The sequence below is a fragment of the Drosophila persimilis genome, unplaced genomic scaffold (assembly GCF_003286085.1).
Source record: "Drosophila persimilis strain 14011-0111.01,24,50 unplaced genomic scaffold, DperRS2 tig00000000-arrow-pilon, whole genome shotgun sequence".
Taxonomy (NCBI): domain Eukaryota; kingdom Metazoa; phylum Arthropoda; class Insecta; order Diptera; family Drosophilidae; genus Drosophila; species Drosophila persimilis.
The window spans coordinates 9,601,631-9,619,912 of NW_020825288.1; the positions used below are offsets into that span (position 1 = coordinate 9,601,631).

Sequence of the window (18,282 nt, forward strand, 5' to 3'; positions counted from 1 at the left end):
ATCTTAATATAAGAATTAATTTTTTTAACTTTAAGATACAAATCGAATACTCTAGAAATAAACAACCTTTAAGTGAAATTGGATCCTTCCCTCCTACATGTACATACGAGTAGATTAATAGCTTGCCATTTTTCTTTTCATTAAGTTTTTATTTTCAACGCACTTCACTCTTAAGTCTTAAGTTTTGCGTATACGAGTACCCTACACCGAGAAGACGTCAAAAATTTGCTGACATCGGTTGTATTTTAGCACAAACAAAAAAATCAACTTTTATTCTGCCAAGACGACAATATTTGCAGAGCAAACTCACGTCACAGTTGGGCCTGTTCCTCCCAATCTTTTGCAAATATCTGGATTCACTCTGCAATTTCTCAAGTCCGTGGCACACCAGTCTGCGTACAGATGAATATTAATTCGTATTAGCTTATATAATAATTTGAATAAAGGTATCTGTAACTTACTCAGACTATTGACACAACCGCTGACTCCCATGACGCAGCTATTGCTGAACTGGCAGCGCACCAGTCGACCATTTATTCGGGTCTCTCCGCAGACTGGATTGTAGATTGCCGGGCAGACGGTGGGACAGAGATCCGCTGATTGAACTTCAAGAAGGCTACAGGTCAGGAGTAGTCCAAGGAGCAGAAAAAACGACTTCATTGCTGTAATGATGAGGGAGATATTCTGGATGATCACGGGCTGTCAGACGATCTTTTATAGGGCAGCCCCAGTGGGATGAGCTATAATTGTCAACAGATCAATGCACTCGGAAACAGCTGTTTAAAGTTCATTTAAATTTAAATATTACATACGCTTTTACATAGCTCAGTTTTAATTGCAGTTCAAGTGCTTTTTGGAGATTGTCAATCAATCGGTTTTGTTATTGAGAGGCTACAAAGTTCCCTCCCCTTTATCACACACCAGAGCCAGACCCATTCCACACCCAGCCCACTCGAGCCATTCATACTTTTGAACTGGTTAAGAGTTTTAACCTTCAGGCATTACAATTCCCTGGCGCTAGGCATGGATCGCCTTAAATGGTCGGAGTCTGGCCAGAAAACGTGCTGTTCAGCTTAACAATTATATGTTTGATTTTCAATTCACAGCGATCATTTCATGCTACAAACCGATTCGTTTCGTCAACGACTTGAACTCCCTCCCCAACAGATCAATCCAGTTGCAATTGAAAGTTGGTCATGCCGGCTGTGTGGGTGTGGATGCTATATTGGCTCATACAACAGACATTCAGCCAATGGATCGTTAAAGAGCATGTCTTTATGCGGCCATCGGGTATGACTGTCCATCATCATCCATCTGAGGTTCACAAAGTATACATAAAATATTTGAAAAAGCCCGCTACATCAGTTCAGCCAGGGAATAATCGAAAAGAACCAAAGGAACCAAATGAACGAGAAAAAATTAAGAAGAAGAAAGTTATTTCGACTAAGAAGAAAATATATTATGTGGTGCCCAAGAAACCGGGAGAAAGGAAATGCCATCAAACTGTTTACCTCCTTTTCAACCCGAAGACAAACAAACAAGTAAAAGTGGCCTTTAAGAACGGCCTAAAGGACAAGCGTAATTTTGGAGTCCTGAAGCTTGCTCGGTGATTGGAGACGCACATTATTAAAAGAGTTTCAAAATAAATGTAAATAATCCTAGCACTAGCGGCTTACATTCACTTGGCTTCGAGACGCTTGTCATGTCAGCCCCGTCAGAGCAGGCCGGACCAGGCGGACCAGGCCGGGCCATAGCCAGACCAGACCAGACCGACGGGTGGGCGTTGAAGTTGGTCAACCAGATACGCACACTGGCACTCACACGGTGTCGTTGAGCTGACAGTCCCGGAGATTTATTACTTGAGGAGTTTGAACATTTTGTTGTTGCTTTTTTGGTCCAAATTGATACACCTTTAAAAGACAAAGTCAATCAAAAATCCAAACAAACACAAAAACATAAGCGTGCGTTGATTTTACTTTCGAAATGAAATAAATGCCAGGAAATTATCCGTAACAATGACTTTCAAAATTTCAATCGTATGAAACGCACCCCACGAAGACTATCTTTTTGCAGCTCCTTCTCTAGATTTTTGTTGTAACCGAAAAGTGACTAAGCGTACTAATTATTTCGAACTGGCTTAAGTCGTTGGAAAATTGCAATTTTCAGGCGGGAAATGGGAATTATTATGGTTGGAAGTGGCTGGTTCATTTGCAAATCTCTTTAGCTTTCTAGCTGCATAAAGCAAGATGAAAGCTTGTTTAATTTGGTTGTGTTGCATCATTGTTCTGCTATCGGCTTGTCTCGTTCACAGCTCAAACCTCACGAGAATAAATCGATTCAAACGCACTCTGCTGTCTATATATCGAGTAAGATGCACCAAAGATCGTGTTTGGACGCCTCACAATCGCTGTCGCCAGTTAAGTGATAAATTTGATCAGTTTCTTTGCAAATTTGTAATTATTTTCATTTCAACAGGTGGCATAATGAAGAGAGAACAAAGATCCCACGTATTCCCACAGCTGTTCACACAACAATTCTGTTGCTGATCACGAAAAACTAAAGATTCTCAGCTATATATGTGCACATGAGGACACACAAACACTCACTCATCTGTCAACATCAGTATGGAAGTCTACAAGCTGTCTTTTCTCATCGCTTTGCTGGGGGGAGTTATCCAACTGACTCTCGCCCAGACCAGGGACTGCTCCGGCACTTGTATTTCCAATGTACGATGCTCGCCCTACTTCAAGGATCTTGTCTGGACAGTTGTGAATGGTGCATGTCGTGTCTATCAAAATGGTTGTATCTTTGGAAACGAAAACTGCTCGAGGGCCAATCAATGCTTGCCACGTAACTAATCTAGTTCAGATCTCTATTTTTTCACAAATAATATGCCATTCCATAGCTTTGGTTGCCACCTCTCAGGCGAAGTGTAAGGAGTTTTGCCAGAGACTCTGCCCTCGAGCGGGTGTACAAGTTTGCGGATGGTTTCCCTATAGCGACAGCGCCGGTCGATACATGTCCTTCCCCAATTGTTGTCTGTTGGATCAATATGCCTGCCAAAATTCTCAGGGTTTGTCTATTTTTGTATCAATATTAATTCCAAGTAAAGCCTTGACTAACTTGAAACATTTTCTAATTTATAGCCTATGTAGGTGAACCAATCCTGGGACCCTGCCCCCTTCACACCATGGCCATTTGATGAAGAAATGAAGTAAAGGTTCACAAATTATTTAGATAGAATTCCAATTCATTCGTGGTTGCAAGTCAGTTCATTAAGGTTCAACTTTCTATAATTATTTGAACAATTCTTTCCAATAATTACATACATACATACCTATATATTTCCTAAATATTAATTCATTTCACTTAAATAGAGAGCATAATAAGCAAAACAAGTATCGCAGCTGTTTACACAGAACTTCTGTGAGTTTCATTATACATGGGTCTGAAGATTATTTTTATATATTATGGGATTCTACACCGAAGAAATCTCAGTTCTCTGCTATCATCATAATTAGCAGCATGGGTATCTGCAGGCTGCCGTTTCTCCTCGTCCTGCTGGGTGGATTACTACATCTGAGTGACGCCCAAACTAGGGGCTGTGCCAGGACTTGCAATGTGTTTTCTCGATGCTCGCCCTACTACAAAGAGCTGGTGTGGGCGATTGTGGATGGCGTTTGCCGCGTCTACCAGAACGGTTGTATCTTTGGAAACGAAAACTGCACGAGGGTCAATCAATGCCTCACACGTAAGTTCTGCGTTTCCCCAATTTGTATAGAGTATACAAGATCTTCTCCCATTAGCAATGAATGCCACCTCACCGGATAAGTGTAAGGAGTATTGTCCCAGGCGTTGTCCGAGTGATGGTCAAGTTTGCGGCTGGTTCCCGTACATCAATAACATGGGGGTAAACAGTGATCGTTACATTACGTTCCCCAATCGCTGTCTGCTCGATCAATATTCCTGCCAGAATGATATCGGTTTGTACACTTCATAGATTTTTCTATCCGCTATCAGCTATAATTTTTTTTTATTTTTAGCCTATGCATACGATCCAACCCTTGGACCCTGTCCCTAATCAAATATCGCTCTCAAAAGAACAAGAAGAAGAATATATTCCTAATTTTTGGGTAGTAGCGTACGTTTTTTTTCTATATTTGTATTCTTTTCGATTAAACAAAGAACAAATATTGCCATCAGTATAGCAGCTGTTTAAACAGAAATTATTTTTCTGGATCTGAAGATTATTGCTATATAAGTATGGTGTCATCCATTTGGGAAATCACTCAGTTCAGTGTATTCATGGATATCTACAAGCTGTCGTTACTCATCGCCATTTTGGTAGGTTTCCTGCAGCTGAGTTCCGGCCAGACAAGGGATTGCTCTGGTGCCTGTACCTTACAGGCACGTTGTAACCCCTACCATAAGGACCTCTTCTGGGCCGTTGTGGGCGGTGTTTGTCGCGTCTTTCAGAACGGATGCTTCTTTGGATCAGCCAACTGTCAGAGGGCCAATCAATGCCTGAGGCGTAAGTTTAGCAACCGTTCATACTCACCTCTGAATTAAGCACATATTTTTCATTCGCGCCCAGCCATGGCCGCCACATCACCGGAAAAATGTAAGGAGTATTGTCCTCAGCGCTGTCCCCTGGCTGGTGAAAGGGTGTGTGGCTGGTTTGCATATGTCGACGTTAACGGTGTCAACCGGGATCGCTCTATGACCTTCCCAAACCGTTGTCTGTTGGATCAATATGCCTGCCGGAATGGTATAGGTCAGTATCTCCGAGATAGCTTTAAATCAAACTCAATTCATGTCCACATATTATTTAAAATAGCCATTTCAATCTCTAACATTTAAAGATCAGTATTGTTTAACAAAGCTCATAACTTAAAACGATCATGGCAAAAGGTCAGAAGATTTTATAGTCTGCTGCCTTTGTGTTCTATTTTATCTACTTTAAGCTCATAAAGTTTGTTATTTTCCAATTACAGCTTATATAGGAGAACCATCCGTTGGAAGCTGTCCCTAAAAACATGCTCAACGTAAACAAATTATCTGAAACGAAGTATTGCCAATAAAATGTGCTGTAGACAGAAATCAATATAAATTATGCTTATTTTAAATGCTGAATATTACTATTATAATTTAAATGTACGTACATATGCCGGTTGTACGATGTTTCTCGCACTGAGATGCACTCGCGAAAAATATGCACCAGAGAACACATATAGACAACGGTTTGAGACACTTCGGCTTCTTCGGCCATTGACATTAACGCCCTGAGCTCCAAAGATGGTGTCAATAGACGAATACGCTTATACTCTAAAAATATTAGAGCTTCTGAATAATATACAATTTTAAAAAATATGTTGTTTTTGCTATGGAAGTTGATAAGCTGACTTTTTATATTTTTACAATAATATCTTCCCACAATTTATGTTTAAAAAACACAGCAAAGCAGCTGTTGCGAGTATATCAGCTATTTGCACAGCATTTCTGATGCTGGTTACAAAGTTTGATTATCTGAAGTTCATTTCTATATATGGTAGCATGGATGCGGGAGAATCCTCAGTTGCTTTTTGTCGGCCCCATCTTCAGTATGAATAGTATCTTCAAGTTTCTTTTTCTCATCGTTCTGCTGGGGGTCGGCCTCCAACTTGGTAACGCCCAGGAAAGGGACTGCTCGAATAGTTGTATTTTTACTGCCAAATGCTCGCCCTACTACAAGGATCTGGTCTGGGCAGTTGTAAATTGCGTCTGTCGCGTCTTTCAGAACGGCTGTCTTTTTGCACACGAGAACTGCATGAGAGCAAACCAATGCTTGCCACGTGAGTCCACCATCACCATCTGTTGAATGAAGAACTTCACGCCTCTCCCTTAGCGATGATTGCCACGTCCCAGGAAAAGTGTAAGGAGTACTGTCCGAAGCGTTGTACGCGTGAGGGTCCGGCTGTCTGTGGCAGGTTCCCCTACATCGACAGCGACGGAGTCAACAGGGAAAGGTATTTGTCCTTCGGAAATCGTTGTATGCTGAATCAATATGCCTGCGAGAATGCTGTGGGTACGTATGCCGAAATGTTAACGACAAATCCTAATTGTGATATGTTTTCAAATTGGAGATCGTTCAAAATGCAGGGTATAAAAATGATATGCAGAAAGAAGTTTTGAATATTCATTATTTTTAAAACTCTACAAGATCTGGAATCGCTGCTATTCCGCTTCTTTGCTGACCCGCTGATGTGGGTTTCTGCGACTTCTTCTTCGTGATCTATTGGTTCTCTGGTGGCCTGTAGCGATGAAGCGGAATAACATCAGATTCCAGATGTTGGCGGGGATCGTCTCAATAGCTTTGGTCGACACATCAATCGATTTTTTTCAGTCGATACATTTTTTTTTTAACTTACAGGCACCTTAGACGTTGCACTCCTTTTTTTCTTGGAGTTGGTCTTAGATTTCCCTGAATACTTAGAGTGCATTGGTGTCGAAAGTTATAACAGTTTTCAATAGTAATTCTACCCGCTAGATTTGATTTATTTTGTTAATGCATTTCTATATATTTAGCCTGACCCATTTTATTTTAAATAATATTTTGTACACTTACAGCATATGTAGAAGAACCAACCATTGGAGCCTGTCCCTAAATAATAAAATGGAATCAAATCATTGCAAATTCATGTAAAATGTCGACAAAGAAACTTCGAACTGTTCAATGTATCACAAGAAATACATTTCTATATATAAATATGAATGATTTAACTTATTCCATTCTGCACATCTGTACGTATTTGCAGTTGTAGGAGGAACCTGGAATTTTCAATTCTTTTCTTCTCTATCCAATCTACAGACATAATTTCGTTAATTTCTAGCTTCGTATTTTCTAGTTTTCTTATCTTGAGAAGATATTTTACGAATCGTACTGCTGATGAAAAAGCAGGATCCTGTCGATTATTAAAAAGAATTTCAGTCCTGTCCGATTTTTTTACGGGGTGCTTTTCGCCTTATCGGAAATTGTTATTTTTGTGTGGGACTCTTGGTGGGCTTGAGTATAAATAATAAAGATAAAACCAAAATTAAAAAGATATGAGTGAAACCGCTATATGGTGGGTGTGCCTAGAACTCCCTTAAAAACAAAATATTCTGCGAGCAGAATTATTACTTATTCCACAAGCGACATTATAGTGTGCCCCAAAAGTAGGCAAATGGGAACTTACATAGTTGCTGTGCGACCCATCGGACGCTGAATATGTAACAGATTTGATGTCGCGCATCAAGACGCTTTTCTAAGATGACAGCTTCAACACTACATCCCCATCTATGGTCGAGGACAAGATGAGACCATCTCTGCTACCTGTTCCAGTTACTGAACTGAGGGATTATTTCTGAACGGTAGATGTTTTATGTTTTTGTCATCCGATAGCATATCCGAAAATGTTCCCAATGCAATAATGCAATGCATTATACTATGCCCCATATATGCCCATAATTTTCTTATCAATGAACTGATATTGTAAACATTATGGACACATGCATGTGGAATAACAACAACAAAGCGAGATCATTGTCCGAGATTGACAATGCGGTTTTCGAAACGAGTTCATTGAATGTCCCAAATCTGGTCATATAAAAATCTTTAGTTCGTGCACTGCGCGTGGCAGTTGGAGAGCCTCTACCCCACGATGAAGCTGATCATGATATTGGCACTGATATTAGCCCTGATGGCTTTGGTGATGGCCCAGGAATGCAACCTGCCGTGCAACAGACGCATCGAGTACCTCTGCGGTAGGACGGTGCGAAATGGGACTGAAATCGAGTGCACCTTCAGGAATCCTTGCGCCATGGATAGGCATGGCTGTGAGAAGCGAGAAGGTGAGTGCGTGTCGAGAGCATTCCAATTGAAATTTCCATATTATTTCATCAGTTTGGAGGAAGACGTCGACAGGTCGGTGCACGAGAGACTCGGATGCATGTGGTCGCTAGGGGGAAATACCAGCTGGTAGCAGGAGAAGGTCAGCAGCATAAGGGCACCGACGGCTGAGCGCAATAACAGATATGAATATTTTTATAAAATTGTACAAATATTGACACAATTGACAGATGAAATATATAAAACCATTTTCTGGCAGTACAGAAACTGTTTCGACTCGACCTTCACATTACCAAAATTACAGACAGAGTAAAAGGTCTACAGTTAAAATGCCAAAAATTGCCTTTGGCAACAAAATTCTCGTCATTTGTGCATTTCTGGCCGGGATCGGCGTGGGCCCACTGGTTGCCTTGACAGGTGCGTCAAAAATCGAAACTAATGCAAAATTAAGAAGGAAATTTACACCATATTCCACATTCTATGTGCAGGTCAGAAAAAGTGCCACGATGTTTGCCCCATGAAGTACCGTGTCGTCTGCGCTCTGAACGCCCTAGACGGATGCCTGCGCACCTTCGCCAGCCAATGTGTCATGAGGATGTACAACTGCAAGTACCAGAAGGGTAAGAAGATCGTGATCCAATGATCCTGAGATTCCCATTCAATATTCAACTGAATCCTACACTCCAGACTACCGCATCTTATCGGAACGGGCCTGCGAGATCATAACCCACGATGAGCTAAATACTCTGCTGGGCAACGTGCTCGAGAAATAAGTTTCTGAAATGTTATACAAATTGTTAATGTAATAATTAAAATATTATTAGGTTATATGTATGTATGTATTTTTTAACGATTAGTTTCAGGATCCTCTCAAAATATAACATTCACAACAATATTGTTGGTCCCCCGACCTAATATTGGTAAGCAGTCAAGAGTTTTAAAAGATGGCTACGGGGTGGATGAAACATTAATTCGATGATTTTATGGCTTTCAAAATCTCTTCGGTGAACAGTTGTGTTGGAGCACATTTGTATGTGCATTCATACACTCCATCTTTAGTGGTTTCTTTTCCACAATTCTTGAAAAACTTCTGAAAAACATGAATTTTCCAGTTGTTCTAGATGCAGCACTTATTAATAGATGGACACTAGAGTCTGTAATTCATTCAAATTTATTCGCGCCAATTGACAAGAGCATTGTTTTGGCTTGTATCCGACAGAAAAATTCTTGTTGACGGCCAAAAGCCAAAAAGTAATCAAAAAATATAAAAAATAATGTGAAAATATTTAAAACAAGAAGTCTTTCTTCCACATCCACCATAAAACTAATATCTTTGAGTATCGGATTTATAAATTCAAAAATTTCACGAGCTAATGGCGGCTATGTCAATTCTACTGTCGTTGTCAGTTCTACATGACTTTTACATGTAATTGTCACCCCTGAAGACTGCGCAGTGCGCAGACGTGTGTGTGGAACGTGTGTGGACTGCATTTTGGATGTTTTGTATTTGTATAAAGTTCGAGAAGAATGATATATGTATATATCCTTTGCAACTCTCTGGCGAACCTCAACTCTGAAAGCGCGTCACATCATCTCCGAGAAGGAAAATCGCCAGTTTTTATTTAGTTTTTTCTGCAAAGCTTTAAGTCACTTTCTCCGGATTAAGTTAAACTGTTTTACATCCCGCTCATCCCGTTCATTCCCGTCTCCACATTAAGCCATAAAACAACGTCCTCTTCGTAAAATAAAGTGTGAAAATCAAGTGTGGAAAAAAAGAAACAAAAAACGGTCGCAGCAGACACAGAAGTCCCGCAGCCAGAGGAGGAGAACGAGGGTCAAGCGAAAGTGTGTTCGGGCAGGAAAAGGCGCAGGAAAAAAGTGAATTCCAGTGAACGGGGCTCGCAAGGACGCGCTGAAAACTTTTTCTCGCGTGGCGATTTACTTGCAGGTTGGTATTTGTTACTCTCCGTTGTCTGTCATTTGTTGCTTTTCGAGCGGAAAACCCCTTTCCTTTTCGTTTCCTTTTCTGCATTGCAATGTTGGCAAATTGCGCATCATAAATTATGTATAACAATCCCGTGTTGATGTAGGTGTATGTGTGTGGGGGGTGTCTCAGTATTAGTATGCATTTGCCTCTGTGTGTGTGTGTGCGTGTATTTTGTGTGTATGCAGTCTCATTTTGTGTAGCATACATTTGACGGCATAGCTGTTGTTGTTTGAAAGGGAAAACAAAATATAATTAATTTAAATAAGTTTACTTCGATTAATGCATGTATATGATCAGGCGCCATTAACATTTTTCTGTTGTAGTTTCCTGTAGAGAGGGAGCAGGGGATTACACATGTGTCCAGAGGGTCCCCATATTGGTTGCTTACTTGTAGTAGATCATAGTAGCTTGTAGGCCAGCCCGAATGATGGCCTGATGGCTGCCGTCATCTGTCGAGAAGAGCAGACGCCTCGCCTTCATGGCATGCACGGCAATGTTGCGGGGCTTCTGCGAGTTCACCGAGGAAACTAAAAGAGAACATGTTTTAGAACAGAGCCAAATAGGAGAGAGAGCTTCACCGCGGCACGGATATTCTGTCGTAGTCTGTCGTAGCTGGGGGGGGATGCAGGGCACGTCCTTGGCCTTGGCTGGTAGTGGGTGGGGCTCCCGCAATGATCGAGTAGATGCGCCGCTCCGCCACCTTGAAAGGTATCGCTCGTCGTCGTGGTTCCGTTTCCCTCGCTGTACTCGGTCGAGATGCGGCCAATGTGCTCCTGGCGAGAGAACAGCAGGAAGGCGGCAGGCACCACGCAGGTCCGCTTGTCGTTGGCCAGCTCACAGTCGATGGACATAGTCGCGAGGCCGATACTGGCAGAAGAGGAGTAGGGCACATTCCCCACGGCACACGCGATCTGGTCGGTCTTTCCATAATAATGCTGATGCTAATTAATGAATACATTTTCTACAAGATTGGCTAGTTTTTAGTCCTTGCCTTAATTGTTTTTTGACTAAAAAAAAATGCAACAAAAAAACAGTCGCATTGTTGCTGGTTTTTGAAGACATTCTGCTTGTAAGCCGTAGTGTAGGCCTTTGTATACCCTATTTCGTTAATATCCGTTCTCATTTTCAAAATATACCGACGAATTATTCATATTCCTCGATTTTGATATTCCGTCGAACATTGACGTTGCCCCGCAACATTGACGTAGCATTTCGCACCCACTTACGTCTCATTCCGTGCACACTTACGTTTTATGCTCCGACCTATTTTGTTTAAACCTTATTTTAGTCAAAAGGGTGAACTTAAATGTATTTAATCTTGTAGAAAACTTATTCATCAATCGGTTAAAATTATGTGGGCATGGATGAGGGTTCTATCTATAACCATACTGTATGGTTAGTGGCTCAATTTTGATGTTCCGCTGAATATTATTAGTTAACCATACAGTATGGTTATACTGTATGGTTAGTCGAAGATCAAAATTGAGGGAATCGTCGTATATGTTGAATCGGTAATGGCCTGGTTGACAACATTTAAATCCTTGTCGCTCACATTCAAAAAAGTTATATTTGGCGCGCACCACTCGGTATATTTTGAAAATGAGACCGTATATTTCGGTGCTGTTCTGAGGGTCATACTGTAAAAACTGGTTTTCGCCGCGCTCCCATGGTATTTATATCAATTTCATCAATCTATTAATTTAATTTTCAATGTTATATAGAAATCCAATAAATGCAAGTATTTCGAATAGGCCAATCATGTATAGAATTGATTCATCAATCGTACCAAATTGAGTGGGCATGGCTAAATGTACCATATAGATAGTATTATTCAACGGAACAAAGAATTGGTCGTTTTTTTAATCGAATTTTAATTCGCCGCAGTTCGCTTTAACAACAATGAGTCCCATTCCATACACAATGTTGCGGCAACCTTTACTTGAAAACCGTTTTTTGGTCAAAATAAAATACTTACAAGCAATTTAAAGAAGCAATCTTGTAAAATGTATGTATTTATATAAATGTATATAAATAAATGTAAAAAATGTATTTATCTATGCGATAAAGCTAAGTGGCAAATCTATATAGCTTGGCAATACCCGATTCGCCGCAATTTCGCTTTAGCAACAATGAGTTCCATTCCATACACAAACATGTTGCTAATTCCATGCACTCATACCCTGCGGGAAATGGATGATATAGAATTGCGGAAATGTGTTTCATCCCATGCTCTAATTAATGCAGAAACTAGTCAGTATCTATTTTAAACGATATTTTGCAATTAGTGGTCTTCTTACAGAGACCAAGAATTGGTATAGGGATCAGTATTTATATACAAGAACCTAATCAAATGCATGAATAGACCAAAAAAATGCAATCTAAACCAAGGCCTTTATTAATTACATTTTAAAGCAGCTTGGAAAACAGTATCTTTATATTATATTCACGAAATAGGGTATACAAACTCCCATACCCTGGTTGACAAGAAATGAGTCTGCAAATACCAGCAACATTGACGTCACAACCTGCGACTATTGAACACTTTTGTTGAAATCGTGTTTTTGTCAAAACAAAAAACATGCAAGTATTTAAAAGTAGTTAATCCTGATAAAAATTGATTAAGCAATTATATAAAATTATCTGGGCAAAACTGAGAGACCTATATAGCTAGGAATATTCGACGGAAGAAAGATTAACCAAGAATTAGTCGTCATAACCGGTTCAGAACAATGAGTCCCATTCCATGCACACATACCCTGGGGGAAATGGATGTTATAGAATTGTGAATACGTTTGTCTTCCAAGGCTCAGTAGGTATCAGGATCGCCATAAATATATACAAGATACTAACAATGTACTTGAATATGCCTAAAGAATATCAATTTGACAAAAGGTCTTAATAAATTACGTTTGATCTTCATATAAAATTAGCGAAATAGGGTGTACAAAAGCTATACACGCATCACGTCTTCAAATACCAGCAACATTGCGACTCTTTTTTTGTTGAACTTTTTCGTTTAAACCTTTTTTTACGTAAAATCCAATAAAAGCAAGGATTAAAAACTAGCCAATTGTGTAGAAAATTGATGCATTAATCGTGTAAAATTATGTGGGCATGGCTAAATGTGCTGTATATATAGTAATATTCCACGGAAGATCAAAATTGAGGAATATGTAAAAAGAACTTGAATCAGTCAGTATATTTACGGTATATTTTAGAAAGAGACGGTATATTTTGGTATATTTCTGAGGGTCGATATCGATAGTCCGCGGTCACAACAAGCAAAAAATGTGTGCAAAAAATTAAATAATAACAAATCTTGTGTGAGGAAAATGCGCAGAGTCCGGAATATTAAGAGATCAACATTGAGTTTCCACTGATGGCTTATTAAGTGAAGTTAGTACTTTAAATGATGGATCGATGTGATTTGTTTAAATTTATACGAGTGTGCGTGCGTTGGTGTATGCATTTGTGTGCCGCAATTTGTGTGTTTGCCTACAAAAGAGCAACAATTTATGAGGCACACTGACAACAGCAACAACAAAAGCAAAAACAAATAAAACTACAACAATGCGTCAAGTACAATGCGGCTATAAAAATAATCAAAGAAATGGAAATTTACCATGAATCAGAGACTGACATCCAGCGCGCGTACCCCCCATCCCATCCATCCATCATTCTGGGTGGCTTTATCGTAAGCTCCCGTACTTCCACTGCATTTGTCCAGATATTCTGATGCCCCGCGGCGGCGTCTTCCACTTGAGCAAGGGAGCGGCCGTTCAATTGGTTCGGATGTGCACAATGCTGCGAAATTTGATTAGGGTGTCTTAAATTCTGTTTCTGTGCATAATAATTAAGCTCAAGTTTCCATGAGACTTGTCTGTGTGGTGTACGGGGGGGGGGGAGGGTTCAAGTTGTGGTCTCTTGTTTCATGTTTCTTGGCCACCGCATAACGGTAATGATAATGTATGCGTGCACTTTCAACCTTTGACTGCTGTGGTGACACTGGCCCTGACACTGGCATTGGCTCTTTCCAGGAATCATCGTCTGACTGCCCTGCCTGCCACACACTGAACTGACCTTGACATTTACCACAAAAATACACCAGGAGCATTCCATTTGTCGTGCGAGTGGGTGTTGGGGTATTCGGCTGTGGTGTGGGCGTGCAACCCAATGCCATGCGATGCCATTGCCTCCTCCCCCATATACATATCCTGCTGCTGCTATTGACAGCTCTGCTCTCGAAAGTTTTATAAGACCTGCATACATACATATGTATATGGGAGTGGGAGTGGAAATGGCTGGAAATGCTTTGGGGTAATACATTCCTAGGTAGAAGTCGCCTGTTGGACGTACCCGATACTGGTAAAGGGTGTTTCAGGTCCTTCAAATCCTCAAAGGTTTATTACGATTTCTGTAATTTCTATCTGCATTTGAAAGTTAATTCGATTGCCCTGTTTCCGAATTAAATAGGAAACGTTTTACACTCGGTAATACATTCAAAATCGTTTTGAAATTTATAAGATTTCTGCAAAAAAGACCATACGATATTTATTCTTTATTAATCTCCGGGAATTTCGCGTTTGTTGCTTCTTCCGTTCCGTTATCGCGGCAAAGTTCTGGCACAACGTTAAAGATATGGGACTTGTATGGTTTTGTGTGTGTGCCCACAGTATATGTATATAAGGGATAGATGTATAGGGTATCCAATAGTTGGAATATCTACTCAGTTTTACTTCGACGTCACTGTTGGAATGTTTAATTATTGATTTGCGTGTATGTAGAGTTTCTGAAAAGTTTATGGTTTATGGTCAACTTGTTAATGTTAATAAGGCGCTACGCTGGCTGCCGGACGCCGGACACAGGCAGAGGCAGAAGCAAAAGTAATAAAGACCTGGTTAGGAGAGGGGAGGGGCGATGGTGGTGCGGGGATGACGCACGTCCCGATTGGGGCTCCGTGCATCGTCTGACGCACAATTGATAAAGTGCAGCAATAAACGAGTAATCAACTTTTCCACCATTTACCATTTACTGACTCTCACTCTCTCTCTCTCTCTGTCCGTGCTACAGGGTAGCGCAACGAATCCCTCTGGCTGCGGCTGCTGCTGCTGTTGCTTTGGCACACTTCTGGGCAACGCTTTGTCGCCGCCGACCGCAAAACTGGGCAAAATTATGAACTTGTGTTCCTCGGGCGCTACGGCATCGACCACATCGTTATCATCCACGGGTCAGAGGAACGGCGGCACGTCTGAAGGAGGGGGAGAAGGAGCAGGAGGAGGAGGAGGTAGCGGCGGCGGCGGCGGCAATAGCAGCAACGACGGACCCTCAGAGGCCATTCACTGTTTTGGTAGCAACGGAGGTGGTGGCGGCCCGGAGGAAGTTTTCCACACCAGCCACAGTCACAGCACAGCCAACGGCGGCGGCGGCGGGGGCAGCAGCAACGGACACAGCCAGCAACACAACGAAAATAACGCAACTATGCCGCCCGAGACGCGTCCCAAAATGGTGACGGTCAAGCATCCGGAATCCAACAAACCCAAGCCCACCACCAAGAAAAGCAAGCCCATCCAGGCGGACCAGGACGTGATCAAGGCGCTGCAACGATGCCGGGACGAGGGTAAGTCTTTCACATCTTCCACCCAAAAATGAACTCAAGACTCAATCATTGCTCCCTGATTTCCCTGCAGGCATCAAGCGACTGGACCTGAGCAAATCCTCAATCACGGTGATACCCAGCACGGTCAAGGAGTGTGTGCACCTCACCGAGCTGTATTTATACAGCAACAAGATTGGCCAGCTGCCCGCCGAGATTGGGTGCCTGGTGAACCTGCGGAATCTGGCGCTGAACGAGAATTCGTTGACCTCGCTGCCCGAGTCGCTGCAGAACTGCAAGCAGCTGAAAGTGCTAGATCTGCGGCACAACAAGCTGGCGGAGATTCCGCCCGTCATCTATCGACTGCGTACCCTCACCACGCTGTATCTGCGCTTCAATCGCATCACCGCCGTGGCGGACAATCTGCGCCAGCTGGTCAATCTGACGATGCTCAGTCTGCGCGAGAACAAGATCAGGGAGCTGGGCAGTGCCATCGGGGCGTTGGTGAATCTGACCACGCTCGATGTATCGCACAATCACTTGGAGCACCTGCCGGAGGACATTGGGAACTGCGTGAACCTGAGTGCCCTGGATCTGCAGCACAACGAGCTGCTGGACATACCCGACAGCATCGGCAACCTAAAGTCCCTGGTGCGGCTGGGTCTGCGCTACAATCGACTGAGCAGCGTACCGGCCACGCTGAAGAACTGCAAGAGCATGGACGAGTTCAATGTGGAGGGCAATGGGATGACACAGCTGCCAGACGGCATGCTCGCGAGCCTGAGCGGCCTCACTACCATCACCCTGTCGCGGAATCAGTTCACCAGCTACCCCACCGGCGGACCGGCGCAGTTCACGAACGTGTACAGCATCAATCTGGAGCACAACCGCATCGACAAGATACCGTACGGGATATTCTCGAGAGCCAAGGGCCTGACCAAGCTGAACATGAAGGAGAACATGCTGACGGCCCTGCCGCTGGACATTGGTACGTGGGTGAACATGGTGGAGCTGAATCTGGCCACCAATGCGCTGCAGAAGCTGCCCGACGACATCATGAACCTACAGAATCTGGAGATACTCATCCTGTCGAACAACATGCTCAAGAAGATCCCCAACACGATTGGAAATATGCGCAAGCTGCGCATCCTCGACCTGGAGGAGAACCGCATTGAGGTTCTGCCGCACGAGATTGGGCTGCTGCACGAACTGCAGCGCCTGATACTGCAGACCAACCAGATCACAATGCTACCGCGCAGCATTGGGCACTTGAGCAACCTGACCCATTTGTCCGTCAGCGAGAACAACCTGCAGTTTTTGCCCGAGGAGATTGGGTCGTTGGAGGGCCTGGAGAACCTATATATCAACCAGAATCCCGGTCTGGAGAAGCTGCCGTTCGAGCTGGCCCTCTGTCAAAACCTCAAGTATTTGAATATTGACAAGTGCCCGCTGAGCACCATTCCGCCCGAAATCCAGGCCGGTGGTCCGTCCTTGGTGCTGCAGTGGCTCAAGATGCACTCGCCCTACCGGCAAATGTGAGATGTGGACGGCGTCTGGCGCACCGTCTACGTGGGCAGCGACTGTTATTATCAGTACGAGCTGCAGGCGGTGCAAAAGGCGCCCGGTGATCCTAAGCCGGAAGCTGGCGGCGGCAACGACCGGCGTTAATGGTGCGATTGATGAGCGAGTCCTATCCCCGTCCCTGTCCTCGTCCAGGTTCACGTTCTCCTCCGACCCAAGCATCCCGAGTAAAACCTACTGGAGTGCGTTGGTCGACAAAATGATAGCTTTAACGTGTTATACCAATGTCCCGCGTATTGAAATACTGCCCCGATTTGCTTTTACCTTATGTTAAACCCATCCTAGATCACAGTTCCCAAGCTGCTTGGACCCACACCACACCACACACATTTTTAGGTTCTAGTTTAACTCATGCTTCCAAGCTAGTCAAAAAAAATACACTAAAAGAAATAATGAAACGAAACGAATCGAAAGTGAATTGAAAGCTTTAAAACCTTTTGTTCGAACTTTGGTCTTAGAAAAGCAAAATCTAATGTTAAAAAAAAAACAAAAAAAAAACTACACAGAATACGCAAGCGCCAAGGAATTGTTTGAAAGTTGAAGAAACAAAAACAAAATGAAATTAAAAATTAAAAAATTAATAAGAAATTATTAATGTTTATAGATGTAAATCGTAGCCGAAAATTTCTATGAACTGCAACTTGTATTTTGAGTATACTACTCGTATGTACTGTTTGTGATTAATAATACACACATCATGCGAAGAAACAAATGCAAATGCTTCGTTTGAGCGCCCCCCCTCCCAAGGGGGAAAAGAGTGGAGAAGTATTTAGTACCCATATATATGTATATCCTCTATAATATTCTTTAATTGAACTGTATATGTATGTATGCTTGTGGTTAGGTTTAAATAAACCATATATGTATGTATGTAACTATTTTAATATGTGGCGCCAGCACGCAAGTTCTCGGCTATCAACCCACACAGATATATCCACTATATAGACCGAGCAGACTTGCTGTTGGGCCAGCCCACGCAGCTTTTTGTATGTTAGTCTAAACGTAAATTAATCAGACAACTTAATACTAAACCTATACGTGTTTAAAAGGTGTTAAACTAGCAAAAAAAAAACAAACAAAACAAAAATGTTGAATATCTGTACAACCTTTCAGTATAGGTTTGAGTACTATAAATGCATCAATGCATTTATTTATCATAACCAAAACACTGGGCGAGAGTAATTTTGTACTTTGCACGAGACAGAAATAGCATTCCCTTGCTTCGAATTTGCAATACACTCCCGAAAATCCAAG

The 18,282-nt window shown here is 42.3% G+C and overlaps 7 protein-coding genes across 12 annotated transcripts; 6 read left to right on the plus strand and 1 right to left on the minus strand.

Annotated features, from left to right (window-relative positions):
- Positions 1 to 168: 168 nt before the first annotated feature.
- On the minus strand, positions 169 to 2,003 carry LOC113566767 (vasotab). 4 transcript variants are annotated; one of them, XM_026993824.1, is made up of 4 exons: positions 1,977 to 2,003; positions 1,677 to 1,910; positions 462 to 662; positions 169 to 392 (listed from the first exon to the last, which is right to left on the minus strand). In XM_026993824.1, the coding sequence occupies exons 2-4, from the start codon at positions 1,750 to 1,752 to the stop codon at positions 307 to 309; spliced, it is 363 nt and encodes a 120-aa protein (XP_026849625.1). In that variant the 5' UTR covers positions 1,753 to 1,910; positions 1,977 to 2,003; the 3' UTR covers positions 169 to 306. The 4 variants fall into 4 exon arrangements, with proteins under 4 accessions (XP_026849625.1, XP_026849621.1, XP_026849629.1 ...); XM_026993820.1 differs by lacking the exon at positions 1,977 to 2,003 and having other exon boundaries at positions 1,677 to 1,952; XM_026993828.1 differs by lacking the exons at positions 1,677 to 1,910; positions 1,977 to 2,003 and adding an exon at positions 993 to 1,005.
- Positions 2,004 to 2,087: 84 nt separating this feature from the next.
- Positions 2,088 to 4,213, plus strand: LOC6587574 (salivary glue protein Sgs-5). Of its 3 annotated transcripts, none has more exons than XM_026993846.1 (5): positions 2,088 to 2,416; positions 2,476 to 2,850; positions 2,906 to 3,073; positions 3,147 to 3,280; positions 3,378 to 3,456. In XM_026993846.1, the coding sequence occupies exons 2-4, from the start codon at positions 2,625 to 2,627 to the stop codon at positions 3,200 to 3,202; spliced, it is 450 nt and encodes a 149-aa protein (XP_026849647.1). In that variant the 5' UTR covers positions 2,088 to 2,416; positions 2,476 to 2,624; the 3' UTR covers positions 3,203 to 3,280; positions 3,378 to 3,456. The 3 variants fall into 3 exon arrangements, with proteins under 3 accessions (XP_026849647.1, XP_026849652.1, XP_002013094.1); XM_002013058.2 differs by lacking the exons at positions 2,088 to 2,416; positions 2,476 to 2,850; positions 2,906 to 3,073 and adding exons at positions 3,807 to 3,983; positions 4,044 to 4,141; positions 4,204 to 4,213 and having other exon boundaries at positions 3,225 to 3,280; positions 3,378 to 3,751; XM_026993851.1 differs by lacking the exon at positions 3,378 to 3,456 and having other exon boundaries at positions 3,147 to 3,346.
- A 54-nt stretch (positions 4,214 to 4,267) lies between these two features.
- On the plus strand, positions 4,268 to 5,089 carry LOC6587579 (salivary glue protein Sgs-5). The gene is made up of 3 exons (XM_026995420.1): positions 4,268 to 4,531; positions 4,595 to 4,774; positions 4,995 to 5,089. Exons 1-3 carry the CDS (start codon positions 4,306 to 4,308, stop codon positions 5,030 to 5,032), a joined length of 444 nt encoding a protein of 147 aa, XP_026851221.1. The 5' UTR covers positions 4,268 to 4,305; the 3' UTR covers positions 5,033 to 5,089.
- A 513-nt stretch (positions 5,090 to 5,602) lies between these two features.
- Positions 5,603 to 6,644, plus strand: LOC6587582 (salivary glue protein Sgs-5). Its single transcript, XM_002013060.1, has 3 exons — positions 5,603 to 5,831; positions 5,885 to 6,064; positions 6,607 to 6,644. Exons 1-3 carry the CDS (start codon positions 5,603 to 5,605, stop codon positions 6,642 to 6,644), a joined length of 447 nt encoding a protein of 148 aa, XP_002013096.1.
- A 1,035-nt stretch (positions 6,645 to 7,679) lies between these two features.
- On the plus strand, positions 7,680 to 7,980 carry LOC6587217. The gene is made up of 2 exons (XM_026984396.1): positions 7,680 to 7,869; positions 7,922 to 7,980. The coding sequence occupies exons 1-2, from the start codon at positions 7,680 to 7,682 to the stop codon at positions 7,978 to 7,980; spliced, it is 249 nt and encodes an 82-aa protein (XP_026840197.1).
- Positions 7,981 to 8,192: 212 nt separating this feature from the next.
- Positions 8,193 to 8,657, plus strand: LOC6587586. Its single transcript, XM_002013062.2, has 3 exons — positions 8,193 to 8,284; positions 8,356 to 8,487; positions 8,555 to 8,657. The coding sequence occupies exons 1-3, from the start codon at positions 8,197 to 8,199 to the stop codon at positions 8,638 to 8,640; spliced, it is 306 nt and encodes a 101-aa protein (XP_002013098.2). The 5' UTR covers positions 8,193 to 8,196; the 3' UTR covers positions 8,641 to 8,657.
- Positions 8,658 to 13,170: 4,513 nt separating this feature from the next.
- Positions 13,171 to 17,350, plus strand: LOC6587566 (leucine-rich repeat protein soc-2 homolog). Its single transcript, XM_002013064.2, has 3 exons — positions 13,171 to 13,250; positions 14,925 to 15,471; positions 15,542 to 17,350. Exons 2-3 carry the CDS (start codon positions 15,027 to 15,029, stop codon positions 16,984 to 16,986), a joined length of 1,890 nt encoding a protein of 629 aa, XP_002013100.2. The 5' UTR covers positions 13,171 to 13,250; positions 14,925 to 15,026; the 3' UTR covers positions 16,987 to 17,350.
- The last annotated feature ends 932 nt before the right edge of the window (positions 17,351 to 18,282 follow it).

Excerpts from the sequence above, each read along its gene's own strand:
- LOC6587586 (XM_002013062.2), top strand. The coding sequence starts at position 8,197 with ATGCCAAAAATTGCCTTTGGCAACAAAATTCTCGTCATTTGTGCATTT. Across the intron at positions 8,285-8,355 it reads CCCACTGGTTGCCTTGACAG|GTCAGAAAAAGTGCCACGAT; the intron begins GTGCGTCAAAAA and ends TTCTATGTGCAG. Across the intron at positions 8,488-8,554 it reads CAACTGCAAGTACCAGAAGG|ACTACCGCATCTTATCGGAA; the intron begins GTAAGAAGATCG and ends CCTACACTCCAG.
- LOC113566767 (XM_026993824.1), bottom strand. The coding sequence starts at position 1,752 with ATGGCCCGGCCTGGTCCGCCTGGTCCGGCCTGCTCTGACGGGGCTGAC. Across the intron at positions 663-1,676 it reads CGTCTCGAAGCCAAGTGAAT|CAATGAAGTCGTTTTTTCTG; the intron begins GTAAGCCGCTAG and ends TCATCATTACAG. Across the intron at positions 393-461 it reads CGGTTGTGTCAATAGTCTGA|ACTGGTGTGCCACGGACTTG; the intron begins GTAAGTTACAGA and ends ATCTGTACGCAG.
- LOC6587217 (XM_026984396.1), top strand. The coding sequence starts at position 7,680 with ATGAAGCTGATCATGATATTGGCACTGATATTAGCCCTGATGGCTTTG. Across the intron at positions 7,870-7,921 it reads TGGCTGTGAGAAGCGAGAAG|TTTGGAGGAAGACGTCGACA; the intron begins GTGAGTGCGTGT and ends TTATTTCATCAG.
- LOC6587566 (XM_002013064.2), top strand. The coding sequence starts at position 15,027 with ATGAACTTGTGTTCCTCGGGCGCTACGGCATCGACCACATCGTTATCA. Across the intron at positions 15,472-15,541 it reads GCAACGATGCCGGGACGAGG|GCATCAAGCGACTGGACCTG; the intron begins GTAAGTCTTTCA and ends ATTTCCCTGCAG.
- LOC6587574 (XM_026993846.1), top strand. The coding sequence starts at position 2,625 with ATGGAAGTCTACAAGCTGTCTTTTCTCATCGCTTTGCTGGGGGGAGTT. Across the intron at positions 2,851-2,905 it reads GGCCAATCAATGCTTGCCAC|CTTTGGTTGCCACCTCTCAG; the intron begins GTAACTAATCTA and ends GCCATTCCATAG. Across the intron at positions 3,074-3,146 it reads TGCCTGCCAAAATTCTCAGG|CCTATGTAGGTGAACCAATC; the intron begins GTTTGTCTATTT and ends TCTAATTTATAG.
- LOC6587582 (XM_002013060.1), top strand. The coding sequence starts at position 5,603 with ATGAATAGTATCTTCAAGTTTCTTTTTCTCATCGTTCTGCTGGGGGTC. Across the intron at positions 5,832-5,884 it reads AGCAAACCAATGCTTGCCAC|CGATGATTGCCACGTCCCAG; the intron begins GTGAGTCCACCA and ends CCTCTCCCTTAG. Across the intron at positions 6,065-6,606 it reads TGCCTGCGAGAATGCTGTGG|CATATGTAGAAGAACCAACC; the intron begins GTACGTATGCCG and ends GTACACTTACAG.
- LOC6587579 (XM_026995420.1), top strand. The coding sequence starts at position 4,306 with ATGGATATCTACAAGCTGTCGTTACTCATCGCCATTTTGGTAGGTTTC. Across the intron at positions 4,532-4,594 it reads GGCCAATCAATGCCTGAGGC|CCATGGCCGCCACATCACCG; the intron begins GTAAGTTTAGCA and ends ATTCGCGCCCAG. Across the intron at positions 4,775-4,994 it reads TGCCTGCCGGAATGGTATAG|CTTATATAGGAGAACCATCC; the intron begins GTCAGTATCTCC and ends TTCCAATTACAG.